The sequence below is a fragment of the Corylus avellana genome, chromosome ca2, assembly GCF_901000735.1.
Source record: "Corylus avellana chromosome ca2, CavTom2PMs-1.0".
Lineage (NCBI taxonomy): Eukaryota > Viridiplantae > Streptophyta > Magnoliopsida > Fagales > Betulaceae > Corylus > Corylus avellana.
In genome coordinates this window covers 8,060,291-8,071,567 of record NC_081542.1, presented here as the reverse complement: position 1 = coordinate 8,071,567, position 11,277 = coordinate 8,060,291, and the positions used below count along the sequence as shown (strand labels likewise).

At 36.5% G+C, this 11,277-nt stretch overlaps 2 protein-coding genes across 6 annotated transcripts; one reads left to right on the top strand and one right to left on the bottom strand.

Annotated features, from left to right (window-relative positions):
- Positions 1-1,143: 1,143 nt before the first annotated feature.
- LOC132172696 (uncharacterized) lies at positions 1,144-6,890 on the bottom strand. 2 transcript variants are annotated; one of them, XM_059584247.1, is made up of 10 exons: positions 6,526-6,890; positions 5,555-5,596; positions 5,294-5,438; positions 4,161-4,390; positions 3,719-3,776; positions 3,218-3,295; positions 2,967-3,055; positions 2,665-2,746; positions 1,602-1,790; positions 1,144-1,519 (listed from the first exon to the last, which is right to left on the bottom strand). In XM_059584247.1, the coding sequence occupies exons 1-10, from the start codon at positions 6,693-6,695 to the stop codon at positions 1,382-1,384; spliced, it is 1,221 nt and encodes a 406-aa protein (XP_059440230.1). In that variant the 5' UTR covers positions 6,696-6,890; the 3' UTR covers positions 1,144-1,381. The 2 variants fall into 2 exon arrangements, with proteins under 2 accessions (XP_059440230.1, XP_059440231.1); XM_059584248.1 differs by having other exon boundaries at positions 1,614-1,790; positions 6,526-6,889.
- A 569-nt stretch (positions 6,891-7,459) lies between these two features.
- Positions 7,460-10,087, top strand: LOC132171201 (F-box protein At5g03970-like). Of its 4 annotated transcripts, none has more exons than XM_059582458.1 (2): positions 7,460-7,531; positions 8,626-10,087. In XM_059582458.1, exon 2 carries the CDS (start codon positions 8,661-8,663, stop codon positions 9,885-9,887), a length of 1,227 nt encoding a protein of 408 aa, XP_059438441.1. In that variant the 5' UTR covers positions 7,460-7,531; positions 8,626-8,660; the 3' UTR covers positions 9,888-10,087. The 4 variants fall into 4 exon arrangements, with proteins under 4 accessions (XP_059438441.1, XP_059438442.1, XP_059438443.1 ...); XM_059582459.1 differs by having other exon boundaries at positions 7,470-7,531; positions 8,642-10,087; XM_059582460.1 differs by having other exon boundaries at positions 7,481-7,531; positions 8,645-10,087.
- The last annotated feature ends 1,190 nt before the right edge of the window (positions 10,088-11,277 follow it).

Genomic DNA, 11,277 nt, shown 5'->3' with positions numbered 1-11,277 from the left:
CTAAACAATATTTAAACTTATTGTTACCACGTGGGACTCAGGTAGACTTTCACATGAGTTTGTAAATAAATTATATTATATTTTTCATTTTAAAAATTAAGTATACAAAATAATTCTTATTTTGCATACCATAATGCCATTACGGTATGCAAAAAAGAAGTAGTATTTCAAGTATTTACCTAAATAATTTATTCACCACCTCCATCCCTTTCCCATCCCCCCCAAAAACTATGTAGCATAGTCCGAAATCGATTTCCATATATCAAATGTTATGAGAAATCACGCTACACAACTTTTAAGGGGTCAATCTATTCAATTTTTTTACATGGTATCAGAGTCTTAGATTAATGCCCCTCTCATGGTCGAATCTAGCAACTCAATCTTTACATTCCTAAACATCACCCGTTTAATTTTCATCAAACTTGATGGTACCAACTATATTTTATGGATTTCACAATTCCTATCTGTTTTACTTATGGATTCAAGTTATGATTTATCAATTATCGTTGATGGCTTAGAAAACTAGCCCTTCCAAGTTTCTCTTGATGAAGATGAGAAGCAAACTATAAACTTGAATCCAAAATTTATTATTTGGAAAAAAAAACATTGTGTTGGCTCAATGATACTCTGTTGTCATTTGAAGATTTTCAGGAAAAATGACCAAGGTATGACATTCTCCTTGAAAATCAACATCAAACTGTTCCTGTGTTGCACCAAAAACCAGTCATTTTGCCTTATTTACAGAAAAACAAGGTAATTCCAATTTTAACAATAGGCTAGAGAACCCTAAAGAGAACCATTCCAAGCTTAGAGGCTGTTTGGAATTGAATTAATGGACTTAAAATGTATTTTCGTATGTAAAAAACCGTGCCAAATAAAAAGCTAATCCATTTGATAAAAAAAAAAGTCAAAAAATACTTACTTTTTTTTGGACTTTTTGCTCTTAAAAAAAGCTAAAACACAGCTTTTTCTAGCTTTAAAAGTTCTATTTCCCAAAGTAATCCAAAACGAGGGCCAAGTATAGATGGAGTAAATGAATATTCTATTGATTTAACCAAAAATATTTAAGATCCTACGAGAACCATTTAAAGGAACAATTGAGCTCAAGTCACAATGATAAATCTAAAGCATGGATGGAGTAAATCATGCTAAAAACCAGAAATTTCATAATATAAGACAAAGCAAACAGAAACTATTCACCTCTCTCTCTCTCTCTCACACACACAAAACAGCAGACACTGAGAGGAAAGAACGGAGGTTTTGCACATATCTAACCTCAATTAATCCCTCCCATTACACAGGCATCGAATGTAAGGTTGGCAAATATGTCGATTTGGGCACGAATGAGAAACTAAATCAAAGATGTTGCCTCAAAGTTTCATCATGTCAGCCACATCGAAGCCGTCAACAGTGGAACTATTAGAACCAAGCCATAGTTCACAAAGGTATCAACATCTTTCACTTTTTCCATCTCCTGAAGAAAAGCACTCCATTTACATTTAGAAGTGCCTTGTTGATCCTGCATCATATGAACCTTCACTCTTTAGTACAATTGTGTACAGATTATATTGAAAAGCAGTTGTGTATACAATAAAATTTACCTTAGTGTTTACCTTAATAATTTGATCCAACTCAATGGAATTCAACAATGATCTTTTCTTGTCATGGACTGATTTATCTGTAGACTTTCTGATTTCAGCCCCGCCGGATTCCTTTCTTGACAGGACACTGTAAGCTGAATCAGTATGTATTGTTTCCATGACTGAGCCAAAGAAGTTCGTCACTGGTACCTAGAGATAGTGAGAGAGAGAAACAATTTACACTTTATTACAAGCTGAATTTTTTTTCATACCGTATATAGGTCGGCAATCCGAAGAAAATACCACTTAAAGTAGAAATGGTTGCTACAACCATAACAGAAAATTCGTCACCACAAAAATCACTAATGGTTGCCTTAATCTTAACAAAGCCCCTTTGCAGAGTGGCAATACACAGATGCAAAATATTAGAAGTTTTTTAATCAGAAGGTATATGTGATTTAACGCGGTAGATGTTGCTTCAAGCTTAACAAAATACTTGACCAACAGAGGCAAATCACTGTAGGTTTAAGGCTAAGCTCGAACATAAACCTAAGCCTAGAAAAAACAAAAGTATATTGAAGACACTTTGACGAATTCATTTTTTAAACATGCCAATACCCTCAATAATACATCAGATAGAACCATGAATGAGAAGAAAGAAAACTTATTTGTTCTGGGCCTAAATTAGGCGAGATGGCATAAGCTTCAGGAGCTTTAATTAAGAAAATGGGAAAGAACTGATAGCCTTTCTAGAAACTAAAAGTAGTATAATAAAACAACACATTAATTTCGCAAAAGAATGTTAAAAACATATTGAGACTTTTCAATTTCCATTTAAGTCAGAAATCAAACTTCAATCAGCTGCTTCCTAATTGCAATACAAAATACAATTTCGGGCACACAGATAGGTAGCATATATTCATACAAAGCTAGTAGCCTGCTATAGGCTATGGAGGCCCACATTGTTTTTCCATAGACGGATTTCAGTAAAGAGTCGCATAATAAAATTCAAATTACATCACAAATCATTAGGAGAAAGCAACTTCAAGATATTTAGGATCAGATAAGTCTACAACTTCCATACCTCCTCCAAACGACGTTGGTACAGATCTGTTCGGTAATATGCAGTTGACATCAACATACTAGGATTATAAGAACTGAAAAGACTGCAAAATAACCACAAAAATCCTTAATGCAGATCATAATTTGAAGAAATATGATGCTTAATTCATATATCTCCAGAATATATTAGATCTACCCAAATGCCAATATAAAAACTGATGGAGCGAAAGATGATTCAAAGTACATAATCAGCAAAATCAAGACTTTCCAAGCTCCAACAGCTTTGAAACCAACAGTCATTCATTTACTTATACTTTAACATACCTGATTAAGGAGGCATTATTGTACATATTTAGCCTCTCAAAGAATCCAAGGGTGTAAAATGTAAAACGATCCACAACTGAAACACCAACCTGTATCAGATAAACAGAATAAGAACAAATCTAAATATGTGTTACCATAGACCTTGAAAAATAAAATTCAAAGAATGTTATATAGAACCCCATAGCATCCTATGTCACATATTCATTATTAAATGGTCCATAGATGGGAAATACTGTAAAAACTACACTTACGTCTGAATCCAAGTGATGTGAGTACGAGTTCTCTCCTTTCATGCTGCTTCCAATGGTCAAAACACCTGGTGATTGAAGCTGCAAAAGTCAAGAAATTACCTTCAATTCCATATCAAAATCAATTCCTACAAATGCCATGTTTTATATGCCTCAATAACTAGATTAGAAATCTCAGAATGTGATGCTCATTTGTGACAAACACAATTCGAAGTGCATAAAACAATTTCAAACATATATAGCAGTGGTCAGATGACATGGCCAGCACTGGGAGTAGAGACACGTCATACTCAGAAAAATGTCATGATGATATATAACTCTCACTGTAAAGATAGTTGCCCAAACATGGTCAGCACTGGGCAGGGGCAGGTAGACTACGTCGTTCACATAGCAGACTGGGTTACCGCTACCACATCAAAAAAGCTAACCACTATAGGTGACACAAACTGAAGAGAGTTGTGAGATTTCTAAGAACATCACCCCATTTAGGTGCAGATTACAGACCTGAGAGAAGAGAGTTGCAGCTTGGCAAGTGTCCACCATTATAAGCAGCTCCTTGAATCTAGAATTTGAACATTACCAAAAAGATATCAGCTCATTGTCCAGCAGTGATCATCAATATTGATAGTGAGCAAGATTATCTCCAAAAAAAAAAAAAAAAAAAAAAAAAACAGATAATAAACCTAATGTTCTTAATACACATGCGCGCGCGCACACACAGAAATTTCTCTCTACAGAGGTTAATTCTTAGCATGTTTGCTTGGTAGGCTATTTTTCTTTCTTTCTTTTTTTCCTGTAAAGCAAGCTATTATTGCAGATTCCAACCAAATGGCAGGGCTAGATGTCATCACTGTCTCCACAAACAATTTTCTTCACTTTTATTGAAATATAAGAAATTCAACTACAAATATAACAGGAAACAGGCATGAAAGTAGAAGATTCCCACCTACGTTTTTCTTTCATTTGTTTCACAGCATCGGCTAAATCATGACTTTGGAGCTCTTCTGAGTCCTGAAATTTCAAAAATTCATCTCCCCCATGTCCTGTCATATACAGCAGAATGTGGCTTCCTTCATCACTTAAAAGACGCTTAGATCTTGGAACCCCATTCTCATGACGCCCAGACAATACCCGTAGAAAATTTTCAACTGTCACTTCATAACCTCGATAATCTACCTGAAGAAGCAAGAAATGTTCCTTTCAAGATTCTTACATACACTAGATGGTTTTATACACCAAAATTTCTACAAAAATTCAGAGAAGAGATGTGGGAGGGGGAGGGGTGCATTCTTTTCATTCACTCATGGCATGGTATGTTTGACTTGTTAGAAAATATAGCCTCTCAAAGTACAAGAACATACATTGCTACATAACAGAACATAATATGAATGAATAAGATAACTAGAATTTTTTACATATGGCTAAAATACCACAATACTTATGAAACTTTAATAGGTTATTAAATATATTCAACCATAAAAGAGGGGGGGATGGCCAGTGATGAATTCATCCGGTACAACAATATAGTTTTGACAGAGAAGTTGCCTAGTAATTCTAATACAGCACCTTTAACTTGGTAGTCAGTATTCAAGATTGTCAGTTATCTAGAAGGCAAACAAGTTGAAAGCCCACCATAGACATATTCCATTGACCTAAATTGCAATGACGAATGTGAAAATTACACCAGTCTAAGTTATCATGCACGTTGCCTCCCTTAATTTGTGCAAATGAAATTTAATTTAAAACTTCCCTTCGTAGAGGGCCTATTTGAATGTCTCTATAATCTATCGATAATGGGGAATTCAAAAGTGGCGGCCATCATAATAAGAAACCTGACAAAAGGAATTCTATGAATGGCGATCATTCCAAGCTCTCGACAGTCCCATTATAGATGATGTCTATGGCTTGGATACTAAATGTAATATCAACTGGGCCATTCAAATTCTAAAGAACAACTGAACAGCCCCTTAATGAATGCCACCATTCTTAAGTGTCTAATGTGATTAGAGCCAAAAGTAACCATATCAATTCATGTGCTTTTCAAAAAGTCAAAAGCCTAATTGGAGACACAAGACTCACCTCAACATTATCTCCATACAAGTTAAGTTTGTGGTTCTCATTGTTAAAAACTTGTGCAGGGTATTTGTTTCTAGCATTGCAAGCCATATCATCTGCCAGCATGAGTATTATCCTCTCATCAGGTATTCCTAACCGCTTAACTGTCCTGGAGGACAAAGGATTAGAAAATTTTCTATCAATGATTACCACGCAAGATGGACCCCCCAAAAAATAATAATAATAAATGAAAAGAAAAGGAGACAAAGGAAGCTCACTGCTTACCTATACAATGATAAAGTATTAGCCATGTGTCGATAATTAAACCTGAACAAGGACACAGATGCAAAATTTATTCAACTGGAAAAGTCTCATAACAACAAAAGGTTTCAAATGTGCTATGGCTCTAGAGCTCAGCAAATCAAGCTACTTTCTAGTAATGCAATCAAGTCAGCAAATGCACGCCATAAATCCTTCTCTAAATAACTATAAAGGGTTCTAGAGGACCAAGAAGGAAGACCTCTTTATTGGAAACCATTAGGTGCAGGACTCAAGCCCAAGTTGCAAAACAAATTGGAACCTTTTTAGATTATTGTGGTGTCACATCAGTCAAGACCCAACGTCCTTCGAGGTCCCAAGTTTCTCTCCATAATAGTATGGAAGTGACGCATCAGCGGCAATAAAACAGGAAATATGATTCTTCTTTTTCTTGTAATTCCGAAAATTTTGAAGTTATATTTCTTCAATTGAAAATAAGTGTTTGCCCATTATCTGAAACAATAACATGGACATAATCTATTTGGCTCATAAGTCTTATCATCTGTCATTTATAGTGCCTGAAGGGGTACATTGTAATTAACTTGTTAAGGAAATTCAAATATCATAACTTAAAAAACAAGGTAATGTTTACCTTCTAAACCCAGAAGATGGGCGTGGCTCATTGATCCATATTTCCCATTTTTCTCTTGTTTGCAAAGTTTTTAAAGATGCATGCCCCAAATTTTAAATATCAAATTGATCAAGAACAAAGTACACGACACGGATACCCCATAATCAAAGCATGGCTATGAATCAATCGGCACATAAGTATAATTTCACCTTGATTAACACACTCAAAGACACGTCAGGACAGAAAAGAGGCATATGACCCTTGGATACAGAAGAAGAAGAAGAAGAAAATAATATGGGTATGCTTAAAATCATTACAAAAAGCATAATCTAAAAGCTTACAAGCAAAAGAACGAAGGTTGAGTTACCAGAAGCGAGAGGTGCAGACCAAAACAGCCCAGTTGTTAGTGTGCATAGTAGCCTCAGAAGAAGAAGAAGCTTGTGCTACGCAATTGCTTATGCCCAGAAGCAGAAACAAAAGCAGCACCACCACTCTGGACCCGAACGAACCGTACATCTTGAATTGCATTCTCTTCATCTCATCTGTTCGTCAAAAAACTCTCTTTTCTTCTTCGTTTTACCAGCCTGAGATTGATTTGCTTGGTTCCCCAAAGCATAAAATTATCAAAGGAAATGCATAGACCCGGCAAGCAATCGGTTCAATTTGGTTTGATTTTTTTTTGTCCTGAACCAATTTGGTTTGATTTGAAGCTCCAAAGCAACCTCGGACTCAGATTGGCCAATTTTATTTTAGTTCAAAGCAATTAAGTAATAATCAAATTCTAAAAATTGTTTACGATTTATAAAATTAAAAAAATATTTTCTTAATCAATTAAAAATATTGCCATTTTGGGCACCCGGCCCGCAGCCCTGCGGCTTCTAAAATTTTTACCCGGATAAAGAGGTTATTATCCGCCGGGTATCGGGTATAATGGGCGGGTGCAGACAGGGAGGGTAAGGCGGGTATTACGGGGCGGGTCGGATATTTTTGTGAATGGTCAGTAAGAGAGGGAGAGGAGAGTTCCCACATGAAAAAGTAAAGGAATTGGAATACGAAGACATTCTCACATTCCACAGGGCAAGGGGAATTAGGGGAAATGGGGGTATAAGGGGTTGTACCCGAGATTTTTAAAAACAGCAACCCGAGCCCGACCCGAACCTTGCAGATACTTGAAAAATCAATCCGGATCTGCTTTTTTTTTTAAGGAAAATTGACGGATCGGGGCGGGTAGTGCGGGTATTTGCCCACCCTTCATTGGTGGAGCTCTTTTCCTCTGCTTCTTCCTGCTACAAATGCAAATGCAAATGCTTCCCAAGCTACAATGTGCTTTTCCCTATCTTGGGTTACGTTAGTTTAGCTGACAGCAATTTGAGGTTTTCTCTCTCTCCCTCTCTCTATGTCTACAATATTTCTTTTGTTGTATGCAGAGCTCTTTTTCTTACTTTCATTGGTCGGACATCGGAGTTCATTGATGGGGGAACACATGCAAATCTACTTATTTTACCAGTAGTTTGGCTGATAGCAATTTGCTTTTTCTTTTTTCTTTTTTCTTTTTATTTATTTATCATTCATTGTTATTTACTTGGGTTTTGCTTCATCCGTGCATTTGCTTGCTAAGAAAATGGAATACTGGAAAATTTATTTTTTGGGTCCTATGTACTAGGTCAAGTGGTTTTGTTTGTCCAAGTTGTTCTTTTTTTATTTTTGTTTTGGGGGTGCAGTTTCTGGGGACCAAACAGTACATAATCAGTGCATTTTGTGATTGTGAAACTCGGTAATTGTCTGTTTCTTTTGCTTTTCAATTGTTTGTGTGAAAGTTCTATACAGTATGGCATTGCTTAAAGAGGGAAGGGGGCTGAATTAGAGGGATAAAAGGTTGACGATTAGAAGTCTTCTTAGGGATTGGAAGGTGGATATAATATGTTTACAAGAAACTAAATTGGAGTTTATTTCTAGGGCTGTGGTCTGCAATTTATGAGGCTGTCATCATTTTCTCCCGAATTGTACTTGTTGTGCCCCTTTGCACTTTCTATTGTGATTGATTTACTTCTATTTATATATAAACTCAGAGAAAATCTAAAAGGGAAAACCTACCTATAAAATTAAGAGTGACTCCATGGAACATCATTTAATTGTTTTCTCCATTGTCAAGATCCTTCTTTCTATCTGTCATTGTCAGTTCTGCAAACTTTCTCCATTGCCCTTGTGTGGCACTACTATAGTCTACAGAGCAGACCTTTAAGTGATTCATGCCAAGTATCACCAAACTTGGAGAATATATATAAGATGGTTTTCACTTCTATAAAAATCAATTTGACATGAAGTTTTGTTTAAGCTCTCGATTTCTCTGTTCTTGCAAATTTCATTCGTGGTGTCATATCTGTATCTATTCATGTCAACTGAAGTGCATAAACAGATTATTGTTTGTTATGCTCAAGAACCTTTCTCAGTTGTTGCAATGATGTAGTGGGAATGTCCTTCAGCAGGATTTTATCTTGTTAAATGATGTCTAAGAGGATGGCCCACGATAGCGTTCATGCTGCATTAAACTCTGACGATATCCTATTTGAGATCCTCCTTCGATTACCAGAAAAATCTCTTTTCAGACTCATTCTTGTATCGAAGAAGTGGCTTCACTTGATATGCAGCTATTCTTTTCGTTCTAGTTACTACACTCGATGGCAGGAAAGTTTTCGTCTATTGGGCTTCCTTGTGTGCAATTTTCTATACCTTGGAAGACCTCGAGATGGCTTCCGTCGCCCCTCATGGGAGCCTGCACTTCCCTTTTTATCAACTTGTAAAGAAGGTGATGATTTAAAGTTTTCTGGGATCCTCAAGCAGCTCGGTTACTTCATTGACTCTTCCAACGGCCTTCTTCTTTGTGGCCGCCACCCAATGACTTATTATGTATGGAGTCCCATAACCAAGCAGCCATACCAACTTCCTCAACCTCATCAGTTCTATCGAAATTTGTGCATGGCGTTCATTGTCGAGGAGTCGCATGATAATGTCATCTGTTATAAGGTCATTCGTGCTAAATGCATATGCAAACCTGTCGAAGTCAACACCGTCTCCATTGAGACCTTCTCTTCAAAGACTGGTGCATGGAAACAAGCCACTCTCACTTGCTCTACAGGTTTTGCTTTGTGTCCTCGAACCGTTGCTACCGTGATCAGAGGCGTTGTTCACTGGTTTGCAGTACAGAAAAATGTAGCTATTTATGACCCATATCTTGGAGTGAGGCGTATATCTTTGGTTAAACTTCCAGCTGGTGAGTTGTCATATGATTATGAAGAGTCTGTACTTGGGGAATCCTCTGATGGTCTTTTGCAGTATGGTCAGAGCAGTAAGCTGGGTATTGAGATATGGGTCCTGGAGAAAGAACAAGGTGGTAACTCATCCATATACCAGAACAATACACATCAGGAGAGCAGGTGGAATTTAAGATACAAATTGAATTTCAGAGTTATGTGGAAACGGAATCCGACTTTTGCCGATCATTCTAAAGAAACGCACATATTGTCATTCCTTCCTCAGAATTCTGAATCTGTCTTCATTAGATCTGGATCGAGTATATTTCTTTATCAGCTTGAGAGCAAAACACTGGATGTGGTTCATTATCATGGCCGTGGCTCTTCAATTTCGTGGGATTCCAGTAAAGTAGCACCATACTTCAAGCCATCTTGGCCTTCTTCTTCTTTATGTCACTACACTAACAGTTTGACATGATTGGGTGCTTTCATGAAGAAGTTCGTAATTGTGGTTCAAGAAATGTTCCCGTGTTTTTCTGCAGTAGTCTAGAGCATTTCTCTTTGCTATTCTTATATGATATGTATAAATGTTAATAGAAATCCTTATGACACTTGCACTGAATTGAAAGTAACAAGCATCTTAAAATAATTATTTAAGTACAGAAGAGAAGTTGATCAGTTTTTTTGTTCATTAAAACCTTGAATGTTGTAGATTTCAAGATGAGTGAACACTTTGAGAATTTATCAGATCTCAACATGTACTTAAAGAAGTAAAATTTGATCTGAAGTATATAAATAAGGGCACAAAATCTCAACTTTATTCATGGTCTACCATAGTAGAGGATAGGAATATGAATTGGGATGGTTAGTCACTCAAATTTAAAGTTGAGTTGGTGGGCTATAGAGAATTTTGAAGATGTTGCTGCTGACAGCATAAAAATTTATGGTCTGGTTGCCTTTGAATTTATTGTTATTTCTTTTTCTGCTGTTGTTAATATTATCAAAGACTTAATTCATCACAATCAGAATGCCAGATTGTTAGAGACAAATGACATTATCAACACGAGCAATATAAGAAGTCAACTGTTTGATTTTCTCCAATATCTCAAAACAATGAAGTTTTTAGATCAACTTTATAATCAAAATGTGCAGTTCAGCCTCTCCCTGCAAAAGCCTTTTTGTTTAATCAAGTCCTCTCCATTCTCTCTTTGATTTCTTCTTCTCTTTTTCCTTTAGTTTTTCTGCTGTTTTGTTTTGGTATTGGATGTCAGCTCTACCGGCTACTACGCTCCTATCTCCTCCACCATCCGTGCACCTTTCTTTCACTCTTGCCGGTCTTTAGAGCATTAGTAGCAGCTTTCCTTTGATTTTTCTTAAGTTTAGGGTATAAAACTACTTTTTGTTTTCCTATGAAATATATTTCAATAGCTTCCATTACCTTTCCCTACACCATTAAAATATTATTTCTTTACAAAATACAAATTTCCTACCTACCCTTACTTTTTTCACAAAATCCCTAATTAAAGACGAAATGATGAAAGAGGAGAGAGGAAAGATAAATGTTTATATTAAAACAATGTATAGGGAACCATTTTTGGTTCCCTACACATTGGGAAATATTGTAGCAACCCTTGAGAGTTGGTTAAATGTAGGGAATCTGATGTGAGTAGGTTTTTGTTGTTTTTTTGAAATTTTTCCTAAACATAAGAAAGAGAATGGCACATAGGGCATTAGGGGTGCAAAGGCGGGCGGTTTTTAACCGCCCGCTAACCGCTAACCGCTATAACCGCCAACCGCCTAACCGCCTAACCGTTTAACCGCATTAACCGCTAACCGCCTAACCGCCATAACCGCCTAGCGGTTAGCGG

Coding starts and splice junctions, on each gene's coding strand:
- LOC132172696 (XM_059584247.1), bottom strand. CDS start 6,695: ATGAAGAGAATGCAATTCAAGATGTACGGTTCGTTCGGGTCCAGAGTG. Junction 5,439..5,554: donor AATACTTTATCATTGTATAG/GTAAGCAGTGAG, acceptor TTTGTCCTCCAG/GACAGTTAAGCGGTTAGGAA. Junction 3,056..3,217: donor CACATCACTTGGATTCAGAC/GTAAGTGTAGTT, acceptor TATCTGATACAG/GTTGGTGTTTCAGTTGTGGA.
- LOC132171201 (XM_059582458.1), top strand. CDS start 8,661: ATGATGTCTAAGAGGATGGCCCACGATAGCGTTCATGCTGCATTAAAC.